Source organism: Maylandia zebra, linkage group LG18, assembly GCF_041146795.1.
Source record: "Maylandia zebra isolate NMK-2024a linkage group LG18, Mzebra_GT3a, whole genome shotgun sequence".
Classification (NCBI taxonomy): domain Eukaryota; kingdom Metazoa; phylum Chordata; class Actinopteri; order Cichliformes; family Cichlidae; genus Maylandia; species Maylandia zebra.
The window spans coordinates 8863900-8885726 of NC_135184.1; the positions used below are offsets into that span (position 1 = coordinate 8863900).

The 21827-nt window shown below is 41.1% G+C and overlaps 1 protein-coding gene across 2 annotated transcripts in view; it reads left to right on the top strand.

Moving 5' to 3' along the window:
• The first annotated feature begins 787 nt into the window (after positions 1–787).
• Positions 788–21827, top strand: part of kirrel1b (kirre like nephrin family adhesion molecule 1b) — an 80612-nt gene continuing 59572 nt past the window's right edge. For both annotated transcript variants that reach the window (XM_014413488.3, XM_014413491.4), the window contains exon 1: positions 788–1156. In XM_014413488.3, coding sequence (XP_014268974.2) covers positions 1111–1156 — 46 coding nt within the window. In that variant the 5' untranslated portion in view covers positions 788–1110. The remainder of the gene's footprint in view (positions 1157–21827) is intronic.

Below are 21827 nucleotides of genomic sequence, written 5' to 3' on the forward strand. Positions count from 1 at the left end.
TGCTGTATTTGCAGGCAATGAAACTTCTTAGCTGCAATTAAACAGGTGTTCTGGTGGCTTTTACGCTTTAAAAATAAATAAATACAAATGAATACGAATTCCCTCTATAAGCAGATATTCCCATTAGCACACTGGATACGATCGGGCCACTGTTATTGCACTAGTCCTAATAGTAACAGTAATAGCAACATGTATAAATATTCAACATTCATGATTTTTTATGGTTTAGCTCTCAAAAGCTATTCAAAAACTCTTTTGCTGTGATTTGATGAGCAAAGAATTTACTCTAGTATTTTAAAACTATGATCGGCACATGAAAATCTGTAGTCCTGTCATCCATAGCCAGATATACACAATCTGGTATGAAATGATCAAGACGCCTAAAGCTTTGAACAATGCAAATTTCTGATCGTTTTTTATGTGAATCGAATTAATGTCCAGAATATCTGACTTAAACATTTAACTATCTACACTATCTACACTGCTTTGCTACTTTAATTTAAAGGTTACAAACTATTCACATCCATAATCTGCATAATCTGTGTTTTCATCCTTAAAGCAGCATTCATTTGTAAAGTTTAACACCTGACTTTTGGGTTTCTTTTTATGTTTTAAACGCAGTTCTTGTTGTGGCCGCAGCAGCGCCCTCCTCTCTGTTCTCTCTAAAACCGAGATTTGGAGCGGGAGGGGTGGAAGAGGTGGAGGTGGTGGTAGTGAAGGAGGGAGGGGGTGTGTGCTACTGATTGTATGAAAGGGGGGGGGGGGCACATAGGAAGAGAGAGAGAGAGTAAGAGAAGAGAGGGAGAGAGGAATTCAGTCCTATTTAAATGGGAATCAAAAGCGCACAGAGGAAAAGGGACCAAGAGTGAGAAACAAAAAAAAGTGGAGTCAGGTTTAATTTACGCACGGAAAAAACTGAGACATAGTTTAAGAAAGACAAGGGCAATAGAATTAAAGAAGCATTGGATTTTTTTTTTTCTAAATGTGTGTTTTTGCACTCTCATGACTCAAAGAGGATTCCGGTTAAATTCACCCGATCGGGAGGAATTGATGGTGTCTTGTTGGGGAGGCAGAGCCGAGGGGAGGAATCTGAATGCGCTCGGCTGAACCATGCCAGCTTTGTGGATCATAACTTTGGCGATCACTTTAAACCAAGGTGAGTGATGTTTAAAGACGCTCAGTTTGACCTGACTAAGACACGAGAAACTGAAAGTTTCTGATAAATACCCGATTTTCCACCCTTTTATTGTTCCCACTGTTTGTGCGGGCGTCTGTGAGCTTTGTGGGTCTCTTTCGGTCTGCGCTGGCAGTGCTTGTATATTTTGGATTTATGTCTGGCGATGAGTCCGTGCGCATGGTTCTCTGTGCGCGTGTTGTTACAGATTTGTGCCGCCCTGGACATCATCATCAGCCCCTCAGCCCGCAGAAGCTGAAGGGAAAGAGTCGTGGGGTTTTCGGGGTCTTTGCCCTGTTGGGGAAAATTAGATTTTAGAGTGCAGACACAAACGGCCCAGAGTGGCTGCATTCATTTTTCTTCAGTTACACGTTTGTGGGAGAGATGTGGAGCATCTGCAAACGACATTTCGTTGACGTGACCTTTAAAACGCATGGATAGAATTGGTTGACACATACGAAAACGCAGTGTGGGTCACACATGCGCGCTTGCCCATGCAAACACACATTGCGCATAACCTGCCAGCCGGGGGATGATTGATGAGGCGAGGATCCAATGCACAGTCTGGTCGCTGGGTTTTAACATAAGTCACACTGAATCAATTTCCAACAAGTACGCGCGCACACACATGCAGCATGCACGCGCTTGGCGCGATCGTGCCCTCAGTCTCTGTATCGAGCCTGTGTGCAGTGAGAGTAGTGTAAAGACCAGCGCAGACAACTGTCCCTCGAGAGAGAAAGTCGATGTGTGCGTGCGTGCGTGTGTGTCTGTCTCTCTGTGTGTGTTAGTACTCCTTCTTAGCATGCAGGTAGAGTCTTGCGTGCTCGTGTCCGTGTGCGCGGTCCTGCTGCAAACGTTCAGGTGCCAAGAAAAATTCATATTTTACCTTAAAGACGGAGACATATTCAGTGGACTGAAAGAGAGTCCCATTACTAATATTAATGTTCCTATTTATCGATCACCTTGATAGATTGCCCTCTCTCACACACACAGCGACACACACACACACACACACACACACACACACACACACACACACACACCTCAGTGAATGAGCAGATGAGTGTGCGTTTGTGTTTGAGGGCAGTCACTGCTCCAAAGACAGAGGTGATTAATTGAGGTGGCCTGATGTGAACAGTTCAACCGTGTGTGAGAGAGTGTGTGTGTGTACCTGCTTCAGCACCTGGGTCCCTGGTGCTGCAGGCCGAGGGTGTGATGAACCACAGACAATGATCTACCTAGACAGTCAGAGGAGCTCCCAGAATGGAGCTGAGCCGACCACCCCATAGGATTATAACAGAGCAGGACATTCGTGCTTCACGCAAGAAGGTTAAAGATGTTACAGAATAATATGTCAAAGTCAGAATATCTGAAATTGAAGATTAGAAAAGAGATCTGATTAACTGGTGTCATGGCTACAAGGAGCACTGGTAATAAGCTTAATTGAAGAGAAGGAGAGACATGGGTGAAGTATATTAAAGTTTGTTTTTTTGTAGAATAAAGAGAGAATAAAGCAAACCAAACAGAGCAGGGTCACCAAAGAAAATAACAGAACAGCAAAACAGCAGAGAAGCTCTCAGCTCAGAGGAAAGGTGACCAGAACTGAGTTATGTCAGATGGAGGAGAACAAGAAGAAACATAATGAAGTAAAAACACGGGATAGAACAGAAGCAAAATGGATCACGACAAATTAGAAAAGAATATAAGAAGGAGCAGAACAGAAGAAATGAGAGAAAGGACGAACAAAACAACAGAACCAGCAGAGGAGGTTAGAAAAAGTGTACATCAGGGGTTTCAGACATGATACCTGCTGGCCAAAATCACCATAATCCAGTGCAGTGGATGTCTTTGCAAGGTTTTTGGGCTTTTTGCTGTATTTTGAAATGCTGTGCTGCAAGTCACCTTCTTCGTGGCAAAAACATTACCATACTACGTCAAAGCAAAGTTGTTAAGTGAAGGAGTCAATCCTAAACATGTTGTTGATGACAGAAGCATTTCTTTGTCATGACACTAGAATGACTTAGAAGGAAAATTTAGACATATCTTTCTTAAGTCATCACCATCTGTTTACAAAATGAACTGCCTGGAAATTCATGGTTTATTACATGTGAACTTTTAGAAAAGCTCACTTGTATTTCTTTATGCTAAAAGAAAGAGAACATTTTGTAGACTTTTTAGGAGATTCTACTGGTCTGGCCCACTGGGACGCTTGTGGCCGATGAACCAAGGTGATTTTGACAACACAGGCACAGAACCTGAGAGCAGAGAACAGAGCAGAACAAAAACATAAAGAGAACAGCAGCGAACAGACGAGAACGGAGCAGAGAAGCAGATCAGTGTTTCCTGCTGAGCTGGTGTAAGCCTGTAAATGTGATCAGAGGGAATCCGTCCCCTACATGCAGCATCTGCAGCTTAATGTGTGTTTAGCCTGTTTGGACTCTTCCAGGTGTCTGCTGCCTGGACTCTGCCGCTGACACCTCAGACGGTCTCTCAGCCTGATTTACTGTTCAGTTCAGTGGCATGTCTGGCTTCCTAACACAGACCAGCTACATCTCTGTGTGGTTGACCGCGCATCTGTGGGCCCCTGCAATTACGATTGGGCTCTGTATGTGTGTGTGGGTCTGATGTAGCGTGTTGCCACCGTGAACTGCTGCTGCGCTGCCAGCGCTGGTCTGGCCACAGGCGAGGAAGCCTGATTCTCAGAGTTGATTCTTGAACAGACCTTTTTGCTTGAGTTGAACATTTTTGCAGCCTGATCATGCAAGCAAGGCAAGGAAAGCAATTCTTGCACTGCAAGCACCTGTCCCATCTCTCGTCTCTCTCTTTCACACACACACATTCACACACACACACACACACGCATAGACACACATATATACACTTTCTTTTTCTCCTATATCTCCCCCTCCTCTTCCTTCCACTCTTTTCGCTCATCACAAGAATAGAGCAGAAGCGCAGATGTAAAGAGACAGGCCAAAAGACAGAGAGATGGAGGCAGAGAGAGACGACGAAAGGAAGAGACAGCGGGGTTCAGTCCTAATCTGTTGACAAGAGGGGATGCTTGAGGATAAACAGAGGCAGAGCAGGAGTGCTCAGGAAGCAGAGAGGGAGAGAAAGAGAAAAGAGCCCTACTGGCTTCAGTCTCTGCTTCCACAGCAACCCAGCTGGACCATCAATGTTTGATGGTTTACATCAGCAAAGATTTACACCCAAACTGGGCTCCAGGGGCACCCAAGGATCCTCAGAAAGGCTTCTCAAGATGTATTTAGAAATGTTCAGTCAAAAGCAACCGGACTTCCTTTTTACCTTCAACCGAAAACACTTTCATTCAAATCATCTTCAAAAAATGTAAACTTTAAGATGACCTGGATAACGGCAAATCTTTACAATCCCTCGAATTGTTGATTTGACTCGCTATGACTTCGTACAGTAATAGACTCTGTGAGGCAAATGATTAGTTTCAAGCTCTCTACTGTAACGCCCTCAAACAGTTGTATAATTCCTCTCTGAATCATCAAGATAACAAAAATACTCTCTGATGGGGGTTTATGGGTGAAGACATAAATCTTTTTTGGCATTTACAGCATGTAAAGATTTGGAAAACTGCACAACAACACAGTTATAGCATGTGTAGTTAACGGGAACATTTATATGTAATGAAACTATCTATTTAAAAATTAAGTTTCACGTCTCAAAGATAAATACTAATGGATTTCTTCTACCACTACTACCTAACAGTAACAACTGTTACACTCGATCTGTGATTTTATTACAGTGTTTCAAGTAGGTGTGTCCGGAAAGTTCTGACATCAGTATGAGTGAAGAGGGTCATGTTGATGGGTGTAACATGGCAGCCAAGGCGGGCTGGACCTTTGATGCTCGTTGTTTCCCTCTTCTCTTTCCCTATATTTCCATTTTCCCTCAATTCTCACTGTCATTACAAAGGCAAAATACCAAAACTAAAAAACTAAAACAACAAAAAAAGAAATTTTAGGCTGATTTGACCTAATTTTGTTTTAGTATTTTTGGCCAAACTTTTCCTTATTGTATGGATGGGATACTCATTTTTACATGACACAATAAACCTGAGCGTTAAACAGTGTTTTAAATAAAAATTGAGGTTTCATATTATCACTACTGAAATAAGTAGTTCCCCTATTTATATCAGTAGAATTCATTCAGAACTCTTCTAAGGAGCTTGGAAAGAAAAGCGTCTGGACTTTGTTAAGTTGCTTGAAGACATTTCACCTCTTATCCGAGAAGCCTCTTCAGTTCATTTTTCATTTACAGTTCTTTCTCGGATGAGAGGTAAAACATCTTCGAGCAACTTAAAGAAGTCCAGACATTTTTCTTTCCAAGCTCCTTAGACTATGATGACCTGGATGACTGAGAACCTTCACAGACATTCAGAACTCTTGTTATTGCATTTGGGATGCCACTGTGCAAAATTAATAAATTAATAAGTCAAGGTCATCTGCAAAGAAGTTGAACCTGCTTACCTTATCCTGTTAAATGCACCCTGCAGTAGGCTGCTGGCTTTTGCAAGTCACATATCTGCATGGCATGATAAGCGTTTGAAATTAGTTAATCATGACATCAATTATATTTGATTGCCTCAACTTGTTCCTACCACTGCATCGCCTTGTGTTTTTTGTTTTTAGACCCAGTACTTTTATACAAACAAATCTACAGTCTACAATGAAATTACAAAAACAAAGCACACTTTGAATTTCAGCCTTCAAAGGTCTGGGGCCTCAGAGCAGCACCTCACTTTACAACAGATTACAAAAGAGCTTTTGTCAGCACCAAATCCAAACAAATGGCTTCTTGTGCACCGTTGTAAATATCAAAACTTTTGAACAGATATTAGATACATGCGCGAGCAATATTTATTTGCACCGGTGCTTCTATTCACTATACACAGCTACTGCACATGCACTTCACTTTAATGACTTTTATCATCTAAAGCACAACTGATGAGCGTTTCTTGCATGAGCGGCTTCAGGATGAATCAACCTTGGCCATTAGTGCCATAGTGTACTGATCGTACCATAAAAACAAGTATACAAGGTTGGCTGACTCTGTTGTTCTAATTGGGTTGTAAAAAAAACACATCACTGAAGAAAACTCTGTACTCGCCAATGAAAATAATTAAAAATAGCATGAGAAACCTTGTTTAAGAGCAGAGGTTCAGACAACATGATGGCAAGTGGAGCTTCTCTGTATATGTGTGTGTGTGTGGGCCTCTTCCCAAAGCCCTGCAGTACCTGACAGATCTGATATCCTTATGGTTGGAGAAGCATAATCTGAGGTGACAAGGAGCAGCAATTAAAATAAATAAATAAAATAACCGCCACAATTAGTTGCCGCTTAATTCACTACGATGCCCCAATAATCCAGTGATCTAAAATGATGGCGGCAAATTCCCCCTTCCCTCCTTTGCACAGGCTGATGTGTTTGTTGGAGTGAAAGACGGAAGAGTCTGCAGAGGCTAACAGAGGGCTTCTGCTGGTATTAGGGCTGACACCCATCAATCTGTCTATAGATATGTCATCCTAGATGAGGAAGGGGTCATAAACTGAGAGAGAAAGGGGAATGAAGAGAAGAATACATATACATGAGAAGATAAAATAAGGGACAAGAGATGAGAAGGAGAAGAGAGAAGAAAAGAGGATGATGGCAGGAGAGTAATTCAAACTGGAAAAAGAGTAGTGTGAGCTGGATTGAGAGATCAGAGGGGGAAAGTGGTGGGATAAGATGAGAGAACACGAGAACAAGAGAAGGGGATCTGGGTTAGAGAGATAGAATTGGAGGAAGAGGACAGATAAGGAGTGAAGGAAACTGGTAAAATAAAGAAAGGAAAGGAAAGGAAAGGAAAGGAAAGGAAGCTTTGCGGGAATGAAAAAATGAAGAGGAGGAAAATGAACTATATGAGGGCAAAATAGGAAAGGATTTTTGGTGGGAGAACCAGGGTAGAAAGGTGAAAGAGCCATAGAAATGATGTGAGCCATTTGTGTGGAGATAGAGGAGAAGAAAATAGAGGAGGAATGGATGATTGCGAGACATAAATCTGGAAGACAGAAGAGCAACAGTCTTCTATCTATGATTAGAGGAGGCAGGAAGATATATGAAAGAAACATGAACAGAAGGAGAGCACAAGGAAAAGGAAGAAATGAGATTCTGAAGTGTAGCCGAGATGCGTAGTATGAGGTGAATTTGGCTTAGAAGAGTAAAAAAGACTGACTGAATATAGCAGAGTAGGAGACTATAAAGGGGAAGTGGAGATTAAGGGTGAAAGAGGAGAAGAGAAGGGCTGTTGGAGCAATGGAGGGGAAGAAATGAGGAAGACGATAAAATAGAGGCGCAGAACAGAAGAGAAGGAGTGGGTAGATTAGTAGTATAGGGGGCGACAAACAGGAGATGAATAGTTAAAGGAAGCAGAGAGACGGAGAAAATGCTGAATAGAGGGAGAAAGAAGCATTAAGAGGGGAGTTTGGACATAAGAGGACAGCAGGATTATAGATTAGGGAAGGATATACATTTTGGTAGGAAAGACTAAGAGGAGGATGAAGGAAATTCTAAAAAGATGGCAGAAAGAGAAAAGGCAGCAGGGTTGGAGAGGCCAATGCAATATATGGATTGGAGCAAAGGAGCAAGAAAATGGAGAAGTACATCAGGCATGAGAAGAAAAGTGGGTGAGACTGGAGAGAAATTTGCAACGAAGGAGAGAGAAAGGATGTGGAACCTAAAAAAGGGCACTAATAGAAGAAGAAGAAAAAACGGAGGAAGAAGGAAGATGCAGTAGTGTTGATGAAGGCAGGAATGAAATGCAGAGGAGGAGTGGGAGTTAACGGGAGTGAAAGAGGGGGAGAGCAGGTTTGGGGAGCAGAGATTTATGTGTGGAGAGGGTTGCTGCTCGGGAGCACAGGGAAACAGCCAGGCCTATTATAGATGGGGCTCTCCTGGGAGAGCAGGGCCTGGAGTTTTCCAGGCATTTCCAGCATATTTCACCGCTGTTCCAAGCAGCACGCTGCAATGCACAAAGCGCCGCCTTCGACCACAGTCCTCAGCCCTCCAAGGATAAATAAAGTGGGTCTCCTTTCTCTGCATGAGTATTCAATAAAAGTGATAAAAGGCTGGAAGTAACCCTTCTTAGCTTTTTTGGATGGAAAAGTGAGAAACCAAACTGGCCACCCTCTCCAAGGAGAGGCTTTCAAAGAAATGCAGACATCAAGCATAAAAGCACCAAAAGCATAAAAGTGCTTCCTTTTATATGAGGAAGAATGTCAACGAAAAAGGGCTGTGAGATCAAATAAGCTCAGTGTGGAGGTAGTTTATGTTTCTGCCTCTCTCTCTCTCCCCCTCCGTTTCTTTGTCTGCCTGTGTTTTCTCTCGCTCGCTGGCTGTCTGAGAGACTCGTGTGGAGGTGAGAGAGAACAATTGAATGGGCCTCCCACATAAAATCCATTCAGAGACATCTTGAGGAATAAGAATGAGAAATTGTCCGGCGCAGTGAATTAAATCAATCTGATCCATTACAAGATCACTATCACAAGGTTTTCCCTTTTGTCTTTGCCCTGGATTATGCATGCTGCTGGATAAATGTGTGTGTTTGTACCTTATGCAACACCGTATTACAGCATTCCTCGTAATCAATGAAACAATTACTCAATTAAACGAGGTCGTAGCAAAAGGATTATTGACTTGTCACATTTACATTTTTGATAATTGACTATGCTTGCTGGGTATTAGGCTTAATGCTTTGACTAAAAGGTGGCCAAAGGGTCTCCGAAAACAGAAAATCATGCAAAAACTGTGGAATAAAATTTTTAAAAAGTAGCAAAATCTTTTTTGCGCTGAATGGTATGTAAGTGGTAAGAGTTTATCATGGTTTAAACTTTAAATTGTCTCAGGATTACATATCTATTTCAAAGAAAAATAAAACTTTCCAGTTGTGAATTTCCTAACCCTTACCCTTATCAGAAACATTATCAGGTAGAGACATGGATCCTGAAATCAATGAGAATATTTGTCTTGTCTCTGTTCTCAAAAAGCCAAAAAGGGAAATGTGAACCAATCATGTTGCTGGACGGATGCACAGATGTTTCAATTGTGGGTATATCTACTCACTGAGCAGTGATTCTATCTATAGATGCAGTGTTTTTTTTTACATCCCAGTGATGACTGAAGTAAAAGTTGTGGTTCTCATACCACTAATTCAATGCTTGGACTAGACTGAAGTAGCTGCTGTTTCTAAGAAGACTGCTGAGTGACAAGACTTGCTCTTAAAAGGACTTTGCCAATATCGGTTTTACACACCTTACTGAATCCCAACCACAACAGAAACAGTTGAGATAATATTTCCTTCCAGTCGAAAAGGAAACCTTCAAATCAACTGTCATTCCTGAGATTTTTGTTGTCTTAGCTACTTGATCTCGATCCAACCAGAAAGCTATGAATAAAAAGAAAAACAGAAACAAATCTCATGTTCAGTTATTGCAAAAGGTCTGACTGTGTGTTTCAATATGTAATTCAGCATACATTGGATCTATGAAAAGCAGGTGGTACAATGATGCAGTGATGTACCTCTTTTTGCATGGTCGTAGCAGGAACAGGCTTCGTCTCTCTGAATTAGATGAGCGGCTGAAAAGATGGATGGACGGCAGTAGAGCCAACTCTTTATTGCCGTTGTAGAAATGCTCCTCAGTGCAACAAGTTCTACACTACACCAACTACATACACTGAATATATAACACCAGGTCTTTGCATTTCAAGTTATTTCTTGACTAAGTTACTAAAGTCTACGAAGACCACATATCGTACTTAAACTAAAGCATTTGACAAAGGAAAAGTTTGCCATTTTTAATAATTTCTTTTTCACATATCCAGTGTGTAGTGAACATAATTCCAATTTTTCACACCCTACAGACCGAGTATCCACTGGCACCATTTTCACTTAATTTAAAATTTAGCGCCTTCCAATCTTTTCCACTGAGACTTTTTCAAACTTATTTCCCTTATCAGAACTTGTGTAACCAAATGATTTTATTGCGTAGGCACCACCACCAAGACATTTTTTTTTGATGGCTCAAAGTATCTCTTTTATTTCTTTTCCTTTGGTGGATTTTAAATGGTGATAAAAGAAGAAGCAGCAATTTAAAGATGGAGATGGACAACATGATTACAGATGATGAAAGCCGGTATCCATCACCACCCACTCTGTGTGTGTTTCCATCCAGCCTATGTCTGTCTATCTGCGTGTTCCTCCTCTCTCCCCTCTTATGTTTTAATGTAAGTCGATAGCCATCAGGAACTGATAACACCCCGGGCTCCACTTCACTTGGCAAGGCTAGATGAGGCAAAGAGAGTGAGGAGAAGCGAGAGCCGGGTTGGCTGAGGTGTTGGTGTGGGTGGGGAGGGTGGTGACACTATCTCCCCTCGGTGAAGCCTGATACGCTCCAGTGCAGGAGAGATAAGCGAGCAGCTCTCAGCGGTGGCAGCGAAAGGGGACGGTGACGTCACGCTGCTTGTCTCTTGTTCCCTGTGGCGCTGGAAGAAGTGATGGCGTCACAGGTGGAGATTATGTCAGTGGAAGATTTGCTATTGTTCAGGAAAGGAAATTTGACTGAATCGTTGTGACTTTATACTTTTGGAAGAGCTCCACGTTTGCACTGGTTGTCGTGATGTTTGTTTGTAACTGGGTGTTTTTGCAGGAAACTTGCAGGAAAAGTAAACAGGTGTTACTCATGATACAATATAATCATTCAGCTGTGAAGGTGCCTGCAACCAAGGTAGCTAATTGAATTGAATTAAATCCAGTCACTGTGAATTTCATTATTTATACCTGTGCTTTTCCTTCTGTGAAATGTCATAATGTATTTTATGAAAAACACTTTGTGCTCTGTCTCAGATTGTGTCCTCCTGTACTTGTGCTCTCTATTCTGGGAGCATAAATGCGCTCACACTACCAAGTGCAGCTACATGAAGTGCTCTATGAGTACAAAGATGGTGTACTAATAATGGTCATAAAGTTCAGATGGAATGCTGTACACTCCTTGCCCTCAGTGGTTGCCACTTTGGCTATACAGTGACAAGGTGGGAGACCACCACCAACAGTTTTCAGCCATCAGGGAGGATACAATGCCAGCTTTGATGAAGCTTTTCAGGCATTACAGGTAAACCTTGCATTATCAGCACTTTTAAGTATTTTTGTGTAAAACTGGCTTCACTGTACAAGAATTTTTTATGATGTGCTGTCAGATGCACAACAAGTTGCAAATGTAGGCAATAGCCAGTGTAAGAGTGCAAACATAATTTCTGGTAAGTGCCCAATGAATCATGTTTGATTTGAGATAATATTAGTCTGTATAGTCTAGGCCTACTACACAAAAGTAACTAAACTGAGACACACTATTAAAGTGCTTACATAAACATTTTAGGGACCTAAGTCCCTTTTTGTGGACTAAAATCAGATTTTCCAAAGGTAAACAGTTAAATTTAGAGTTACCGTTTTTATACTAGTGAGAAAACAATGTTGTTCTTGAAGCCTCTTTATTCAGGACCCAACATGAAATGCCTCTGAACAGTTATTTTGAAGCATTAAGTTAAACTTCTGTATGTTAAACATTATGTTAACCATTACCTTTAATTTCAGTGGTGACTTGAACATAAAACCACTGTGCACACAATCACTGTCAAATCTCAAATCAAAAGCTCTTAGCCTTTCTTTCTTTTTCTTTTCTTTTTATTATTGTGGATGTTTTACGTCTACCACTGTGTTTGCTTTTTGCAGAATTAGATTCTGATGGATTCAGTTCTGGGTTGTTTGAGTGCCCCGTTTCTCTTTCATAATGTCTCCAGCGCAAAAGACAGAAGGCAGTTTTGTCACGCTGAAAGAGAAGTTTGTATTATGCATGTTCATTAAGAAAAGGCACTTTCAGGACAGATTTTGTATATTCATATTAAGTGTGCGTGTGTGTGCAACAGTAGGACCGTTGAAAGCGGCTGTGTGTGCGTGCGTGTATAGGGTGGATGCGGCAGGTGGAGGTGGGGGGAAGGTGAAGAAAGAAAGAGATTGCAAGTTGTTGGTTTATGTGTATGTTCTTGTGCGAAAATGAAAACCAGCATCATACAGAGAGGGCCAAATGGGAATAAAAGAGTAGGTCTGCTCGCTTGTGATTGAGGCAAAGCAAGGAAATGAGAGAGGGAGAGAGGGGGAGGGAGGTGGGTGAAAGAGAGAGGAAGTGAGGGAGCAAAAGTGAGCGTGTTGGGGAGAGCTAGAGAAAATGATAATTTCTTAGCTCTTCTTTTAAATAAGTCTGTTTCTATAGCAACCATCCAACCAGCCACTGGAGAGAGAGAGCAAGAGGGAGAGCGAAAAGGAGGGAGAGCGAGAGAGAGAGAGAGAGAGAGGGGGGGGTGGGGGAAGAGGGGGTGCACCGGAGAGATAGAGGGAAGGATAGAAAGAGAGAGAGAGTTACCATAGCAACGGAGGAAGAGGGAGAAAAAGAACTTGAAGAAACTTTAAAAAAACATGTTGGGAGAAAAGGTAGAAGGAGAGATATGCAAAGGAAGAGTGAATTTACAGCAGATAGTGCTGGGTAAATTAATTAAAAAGGCAATGAATTACTCTGTGAAAAGGGGGATATATCACTTTACTTATGGAAATAGGAGTTAGTTTAAATGAAGTGGGTTCAGGACTTCCTGCTTAACTTGCAATTGGCCACCATGCCAACACTTCTGTAGCAATTAATCACGTCCAACCAGGATATTTGTCGAAATACTGAAGACTGTGAAGTGTACAAAAAACAAAAATTAAGTGACGTTATCCAGTGGTAGTGAATTGCCACTTCTGTCTTAGCATTTCTAAAACTAGATGTGACAAATGAAACTGAGTGAGCATGCACCCAGGGGCGTAATTTCCAAGGGGGTTTAGGGGGGTTATGACCCCCGCGATAATCAAACCCAACCAATGTAACCCCCCTAATAAAATTATGAATTATCTTGCATAAATAGGCTGTTGATTTTCTTTACTCATTTCAGTTATTACCAGCAAAATAGTTGCATGTTTAATCATCTGGGAATTTACCCAGATTTATTTATTTATTTAGACAGAGATCTTGACTTCTCGACAGCCAGACTTCTTTTTGGGACCAAGTGGAGTCTCCCCCTGCTGGCCATCAGAAAGAATGCAGGTTTGCGACACATCAGCCTTGCTGCAAAATCTAGCTGATCATAATAAAATTATTATGAGTAGCTGTTTTAAAAAATGTATTTTTTTAAACATGAGTCTGGTAAGTTTTGTTCCGCTTTAATAATTTTTAATATGATACAAATTGTTTTAAAATGAAATTCATCAGAAAGAAATTAAAATAAATTTATAAATGTGTTTTTTCAGGACACTATTTTTGAAACAAACTTCCACTTTCTTTGTGGAAGTTTGCATGTTCTACCTGTACATGGGTTTTGTCAGGTTCTCCAACATCTTTCCACAGTCCAAAGACGTGTATGTTAGCTTAACTGGTCATTCTAAATGGTTGTCTGTCTTGATGTTAGCCCAGTATGAAACCTGCCTCTCATCCTATCAGAGCTGCGATAGGTTTCACATAAGGAGTCAAGAAAATGGATGGATGGATAAGAGCAGCTTCCAGTCCTTCTGTCCAAATCCTCTACAACCATGGGACATTCTTCATATTTAAAAAGGGCAAACTGTGTCTTAACAAGCAGTCAGCAAACAATTCCGATGAGTGTTCGTAGCCTCCAAAAGTCATGTTCAAGGCTGGACAAACAATTTCTTATTTTATTCTCAACAGTATCAAATCAGTTGACTGAGACGTGTAAAAGTAAAAAAGGTTTTGTTGCCTTACTGCTCAAAACTATAAAAGTGAAATAAAAAAATAGTAAGTAGAGTGGTATGACTGCACTGTATAGAGAGAGGGAGACAGTGATATGAGCTGTAGTGATAACAGTGGGTATATGGCTGCTGCCTGATTGTCCATTCTCAACTCTTGACCACACATGACCTCCATCATTGTGTGAGTGAGCAGAGAGAAACACAGACAGGGAGACAGAGAGAGGGGGAGAGGATTGATTGGGAGTCCCAGAGTTCAGACAGCTCTGACCACAGAGGCCTCGAACTGTTTCCCTGAAAGCGCCGAAGCTACATGGTGATCCAAAATAGGAACCGACAAGGGTCGTGTGGGGAGAGAGGGTCAGAATTCATTATCCTGCTGGAAACTTTAGTGCTGTCAATATAAGTGGCAAATTTAATATACGAAACATATAAGAATTTAAAGCTAATTGCCTAAACAAGCGAACAGAAAGAAGACTAATTTAATGGTTTTGTGACAAGAACGATTTTCATTTAGCACTATGAATGACCTTATGGTTTGGGCGTGGATAATGTGTGGCAATCAAGAATATTGTTTTGGGCACAATGGTGATCAAAAGGGAAGTAAAGTGACATGGGGTGCATTAGGATAGTGCTATTCGATGCTTGTTGCACATACAGTGCCAGTGCACCATCAGTGTTGAAAACTATGAGCTCTATGCATTTATATGGCATCATGGCAACAAATGCAGGTCCTGCAAAATCAGGAGGAAGCAACACAGCGCAAATGTTTTATTATTTATTATATATAGCATAAACACCAAAACACGAAAGTCCATAGACGAGTCAACTGAATTCACTGCAGTCATCAAACCATCACCAATCACGAAAAAACTCTCTGGTCAAAGGCCTATGACCATGACACAATGATGATGTGGGTGTTGAAAAGCAACAGCAGGTGTGCTTCTGCTACAAATAGGCAGGGGTCATGTACAGTCGACCCCTGCCTATTTGCAATTCAGTATTTGCGGATTTGTGGATTTTAAAGTTATTTGTGGAAAATTCGCCTATTTGCTGATTTTTTTCGTCGAGCATATCTAAAATATTTATTAATTATTTACATTTCATTTTCATGTCTAAATACATTTTTCATGATTTAAAAAAAGTTGTGTTTCTCTACATGGGGAGATAGCATCGACAGACACGGAAGTGTCAGTAAAATGTTCTGAGCCAGATGGCTTTGAAATGATATTGAAGTGTTTTAGGATGATAGTTTAAGGTATATTTGGTGTTGAAATAGTATAATAGGCATTTATAAGTGTTTTTAGAGGTGGTCTCAGCTAATCGTGTGCCGTTGTGGTCCCTAACCCCCGCCTATACCGGGGGTCGACTGTACTTTCGACTACTTTCGCTGCTACATGTCATCCATGAGTCACAGATGGTATTCATTATCCTCTAATGCACTTATTTATGGGTGTTTTTATCCCAAGGTGACAAATACTATTGTAGTGCCAGAAGTTGCTGGTGTCACAAAGAGATAGGCACATGATGTACTAGCTGTGGTAGTGTTGGAGCCAAATAAATGACAGAGAAGGCAAGAGGGGCAGAGGTGGCAAAAATGAAGTTTGTGGATCATGAAGGATCGTGCTGTGCTTGTGAGCTTTCCATTTGATCTTATTACCTACTTTTAACAATCATCTTTACTCACCTCTTACACTTTTGAAGCCTGGTCACTGTCTCTTCACACTGCATATTAAAAAGGCCCTTAAAGATGGCTAGTGTATTTTAATGGGATGCTGAAGGGTACTGAAAGAGAGGTCGCTTATGATGAGTTCAGTAAAAGAATCAACTGTAAAACAACCACCTCCATCTGGTTGGAACGAAGGTCCGTGCTCGAACAATCCTAAATGGGCTTTATCAACACAAAAGTCGCTTAAGTCCTCACTCACATCACTGATCTGTGCACCAGGAGCTTTGTTTAATTGATCAAAACAAAGGTTTCCAAAAACATCAGAAAACAGAGATATTTGTACATCAGGTTTAAAGTTGTGCAAACAGTCAGTATTGTTTCAGTTTTCATATGTGTCATTTTCTACTTCAAATGTAGTAAGGATGCAGTCAGTACACTGCATAACTTGTCTCTGAAACAGAGACAATCTTCACTATATTTTCCAAACCTCAAGACAAGATTCTGTCTTTTAAAAAGTGATACAAGCTCACACTTTTTATACTTTTTTTTTTGCAAAGCACACTAGCAGCCTAAGAATTATTTCGTTTTGAATTATTAAAAAGGTAGTCTACTTTTATCAAACTTTCTCTAACATGAAATCCTTCCTCTGCAAAGTTAGAGTGTGGGTGCACGACTTTTCAGCCTCACTCAACCTGAGCCTTTCACACTGAGGCTTTCTATGCTTCTGCCTTCATAAACGGATGTTATTCTTAACAGCACAGAAAATATCTTGCAGATTTGACCCATTATACACTAGACCGAGCAGGATGAAATTAATGGGGTTTGGAACAAAAGGTTTTTGAGCAAGATTTCCTGACTATTCCCCACGCAGTTACTTAATCCCTTGTAATTAGTCTCCTTGTTTGAAAGGGAATATACATTCTCTGTCTCCATCTTTTTCCCTGTTGAGTTGGAAGATAAAATTGCTCAAAAACAGCACAAATGTTATTTCATGGAGCTCACTGCATATAAACATCCACACAGTTTTGGCTTTGAACAACAGTTCCGCTTTGTCTTTATCAATTTACATTTGTTATAGAGAGCTGCACAAGGATAATTATTTGTTTCAGGAGGCATGGCCATTATAATTAAACATAAACACAGTCCAGTTTTGTTGCATGAATGAAGCTTTTTGGATTGAGCCTCAGTGCACTCAGACATCGAACAGGAAAAGGGGGGAAAAAGATCATTTTCTTCTTTTGCTTTTGTGGTCCATTGTTGTGTGGCAAATTCACAGAAGCAGATAATGAGGAGTACATAGTCTTTTCAATTCTGGCTTTGCCTACACAGGACAGCTGTCTATTTTAAGCTATAGCTGCTGGCCAGTGAACCATTAGCCTGTTTTACACCGATAGCAAATAGCCATTAGGCGTAACTGCAAGCCAGTTAGCCAACAGCCATCTGCGGCACGCTGCAATTATGCTGCCTTAAAATGCTGTTGGAAATATAGTAATTATGAGTTGAGAGTGCATTAATGACCCGACACAATGGTAAATATGCCTTGGAAAGGGGGAAATTTCAACGATACCTGCAGTAACACTCTATGCTGTGAAGAGCGTGGAGGCAGTGTGAATACTGATGGTTTGTCAGGATGTGTGTGTATCTATGTGTGTGTTTTTTAAACAGCTTTTCTGACACTTTTAACAGTATTGTCCAAAAGCAAATATGCACACAAAGTTACTTTTAGATCGTGTGAGCTCAGCTGTTGCAGCTCCTGACAAGCTTTAAAAACAGAAGGCGCCAACAGAAGTAGCTTGTTAGCTGTTAGCTTCTGCTCTCTGTGGTGTTTCGCATGTTGGGCTCAGTTCTGTTCAGTGACAGTGGGCTCATTGAGACCCTGCTGCTGCTACTAGCTCTCTGTGTAAATCCTCAGGCTGTGTTTGGTGAGTCTTTTCCTGGCAATGACAGTTGCTGTAGTCAGCAGTGCATTCAGGTCAAGCAACTTGACTCATTTCGTCACATTCTGCCACAAGCCTTTTTGCCTTCACAATGCTCTGATTAAGTGCTACAATAGTTGCAAATGTGCTGGCGTGTTTGCTGAAGAGTAATTACTAGCGTCTGATAAGCGTTCTGGGGAAGTTTCCCAACTACATGATTTCCACTGAGACTTTATCTCAATTGAATGTGATTGTCTTTGCAGAATTGGCTCAGCCATGATCCTGGAAACTGGCCTTGTCTCACAGACATGATAAGACAACAGATTGCCTTGTATGCTGTCCAACCAAGAATAATGCCGCAAGCTGTAATGATTTACACCATCCATCAGGGTTTCTTCACAACTACATGCATTCTTCATCACAGAGATAAAACTGCTTCTCACTGGCAAACTCTGAGAATCACGAAGTGGCATGTTGGAGACACTAATTGGCCACATTCAGAGAAGCGCTTTCAGCTTTTGCACAAACATATCATACAACATAAAGACAGCGATGCAAATCAAGCTGAAACTCTGCTCAGGGATGACAGGAAGGATGCTGAAATATGAAGAATAAGGTTTCTCGCTTAGGACTTCTTCACAAACAGACCACAGACACTTCAGATGGGGGAGTCACACAATCTGCACTGTAGTGCTAAGCAAAGGAACTCTCCTAAGGGCTGTGTGCTCACCCCCCTCCTGTTCATGCTGTATATCCATGACTGGATTCCCAGACACAGGGAGAATTATTGTGAAATTGTGAACGACATCATGAACATCAGCCAGATTACAAACAGTGACGAGAGTTCATATCAGGAGAGAATCGCTGATCTTTCATTTTGGTGCACAGAGAACAACCCACTACTGAACATCAACAACACTAAGAAGATAAGTGTTGATTTTAGAGACACTGAGCCAAAGAGACACCCCTGTTTACTTCAGTGGGGCTGAAGCGGAGCAGGTGAACAGCATCGAGCGTACCTGTCATAGTCATCACACATCTGTACCCTGGTGAAGAAAGCTAGAAACATCTGTGCTTCTTAAGGAACCATGAAAAGACTAAAGGATCCTAAAAAAAATCATAAAGTGAATAAAGCCCTCCCAGAACATCACCGGCACTCATCTATTGAGCATCAGCAAGTTAAAGTTTCTCAGAAATTACAGACACATACAGTTCCTACTCATTTCACCAAAAAAATTAGCTTTGTTCATGATTATTTTTTATGACGAAATGATTTATTATTCGTTCATATTTTTTGTTGGTAGCATAAAGGGACTGCAGCTCAAATTTCACTGTGTTGCATAATGAGAATTAAATGAATGTGGAATCATGTGTCTTTTGTCTCTTTTGTGATGTTTGTGTGTGAGCATGTGCCGGCCTCGCTTCCCCTCTTTCAGGATCCCTCCGTTTGTGTTACCATGGGGACGGCATGCTTCCTATATCTCCCCCTCTGAACCCCCACTCACCCTCCTCACAGCCACCACCAACCATCACCAACACCACTACCTCTTTCTCTCTCTCTCCCCTTTCCTGGTTTCAGTGTTACCATGGCGACACATGTCTGTCTCCTCTCTTGTGTTACCTGTTTCACGTGCTGCCCTGTTTCACTGGGTCAGTCTCTCTGTGTGTCTGTCTGTCTCATTCTCTGTTTGTCTGTGTGCCCTTGGCTTGCCTTTCTTTGCTTGCTCTTTGTTTATTTGTTTTCTGTTTTATGTATCTGCACGACCGTCTGACTGGCTGTTTTTCTGTGTCTGTCCCTGCCTGTGTTTGCTTTCTGTCTCATTCTTTTTTCTCTTTTTCTCTCCGGCTCACTGGCTGCCTGTCTGGCCACCAGGCTTTTCCACCTCTAATCCCTCCTCTCCTCTTTCTGCTCTGCTGCTCTGCTCCAACGTTCCCCCTAACATCAACCTCTCTCCCCTCTCCTTTTCACCCCCAACTCATTTGTTTGTTCCCACATCAAAACAGTATCCATTGAATGTCACTGGGAACACACAGTATAAAAAAGAGAGCGAGAGAGAGAGAAAAAAGGGAGGGATTTAGGTAATTTTCGCAGACGGCAGCTGTTGCTATGGCGACACAACTTTTGGATTTGCTGGGGAGAGATGAATAGAGGGATGGAAGGAGGGAGAGAAAATGTGTGATGAAAGAAAATGAGGAGGTGAAAGAAAGAGAGAAATAAAGAAAGAAACAGAAAGGAAGTCTTTGGCTATGGTAGCACATGCTGGCTGTGGTTGGTCCTTTTAAACAGGGTAAGTTTAAAAGCAAAATAAGGACAAAGAGGGAAGAAGCATTACCTGAGAAGAAACTCTAAACTCCGCAAGGTTGAAACACAACATGTGACTAGGCTACAATTATATTACCATGAAACTTTCTGAAAATCAATACAAAATCACATGTTTAACTGTGTTTGGAAAATGTTTAAATATGCAAGCCAGGCTTTTGCAGAGAACAAATCTGAAACACTTGTTTCGTTTTTGTTATTTCGACTGTGAAGCCCTGAACTTTTGTAGATTTTAATTAATAGAGAATGACATAATGATGTCTGACACAGCTGGCTAAGACATTATCCAGAGTTTAATCTGCTAACTACAACAAAATCTGTAATAGTGCACTGACGTTGCGCAGATAACTATCCATATGTTCATCATTAGCGAGCATCGTGTGTGCTACTTGCTGCGTCCACAATTAGCCCAGCCCTTAAACTCTATTTCTAGTGGTGTGAATGGTCCTGAAGTGGACCGTTACCTGCTGTGTGCTAGGGGTGAGTAGTGCTGGGTCTAACACGTTGCAATTACACAGTAACCCCAAGTGCAATTAAATTCAGTAATCACGTTACTGTAACAATTGGTTTCTTTGCAAAGATTCTCAGCTGTCTGCCCAAAGGGCATCTAGAACAAACCCCCATACCATTTTTTGCTATAATCACCTGTTTCAGTTGTTCTGCAGGGGAGAAAGGAAATATTAGTGCATCTAAAACTTTTGAGGCATTGCAATATGGACATTACTTTTATTTTAATAGCATGAAAGCAAGAGAAAGAAATGCTTGTATGTGATTGTATGTTTGTCAACATTAGGATAGGGATATGTGTCAGTGTGTACAAAGTAATGCGCAAATAATCTAATGACTAGTGTAACGAATTTCTGTTTCCAGGGAGTAATAAAGTAATGTACTGCATTATTTTTTTAAATTAATAAGTAATGTGTAATACATTACTTTTCTGAGTATTGGCCCCAACACTGTGTATGAAAAACAAAAACTGTATGAGAAAATCTACAAACTGATTCTTCATCAAGTTTGTATTTTTGACACTTTCCCCCCGGGGGGGATTTTAGAATTCTTTCTTTAAAACAATACTATGCTATCACTAAATACTATTCACAGCCAAAAAGAAAAAATCACCATGTTTTTAGGAATATTATGTTCTAATTAGTTCCTGAATTATGCATGAACACATTCTTTAGTAAAAACCTTCAGAATACAGATAGGAAAAACACTGAAAGGTTGGTAACACTGGATGTAAGTGTTATCAAAGTGGAATTTTCTGGCTCCGAACCAGCATCACTTGTTACAGCGCTGCTCTGTCAATCATTTTGTTTGTACCAGTTAAATCTTTGCTCGGTAATGTGTGTGAAAAACCACTTCATTAAGCTCTCAGTGGTACTCTCTGGCCTTTCCTTCTTCTGCCCGTTCTGCAGATTTAACAAAAAAAACTGTTGAAAAACATCATCATAAACAAGGCGAGAAGATCTAGAGACTCTAAATGGAGCAGAAGTAACCTATCATCTCTTATAAAGCATCCTCTTCTTGGTTTCTGTAAGTCATGTTGCAAATGGGCTTCCCTCTACTCACTTCTCTCAAAATGGTGAAAACCTCATTTTGGATGGACCCCTCCTCTCCCTTCTGCGTGCTAATGCATTTAGAAAAACCACTTTATTATAACACGCATTTGAATATTCATAGTAGGAAGGCAGGGGGTGATGGAGGAGACTGGAGCCTTTGGGTATTGATGCAGAGCTGTGGAATTAGCTGCGAAACTGCTATTGATTCAAGCTGTGAGGACTGGAATATGAAACACAAGGGGGGAAGAAAAAGGGCAAAAGACCTTATCAATGAACTTGGAGAATGAAAGAGAGAGTATAAGAGAACGAGAGTGCTCAGCGGAGAGGGGGAAAAGAAGG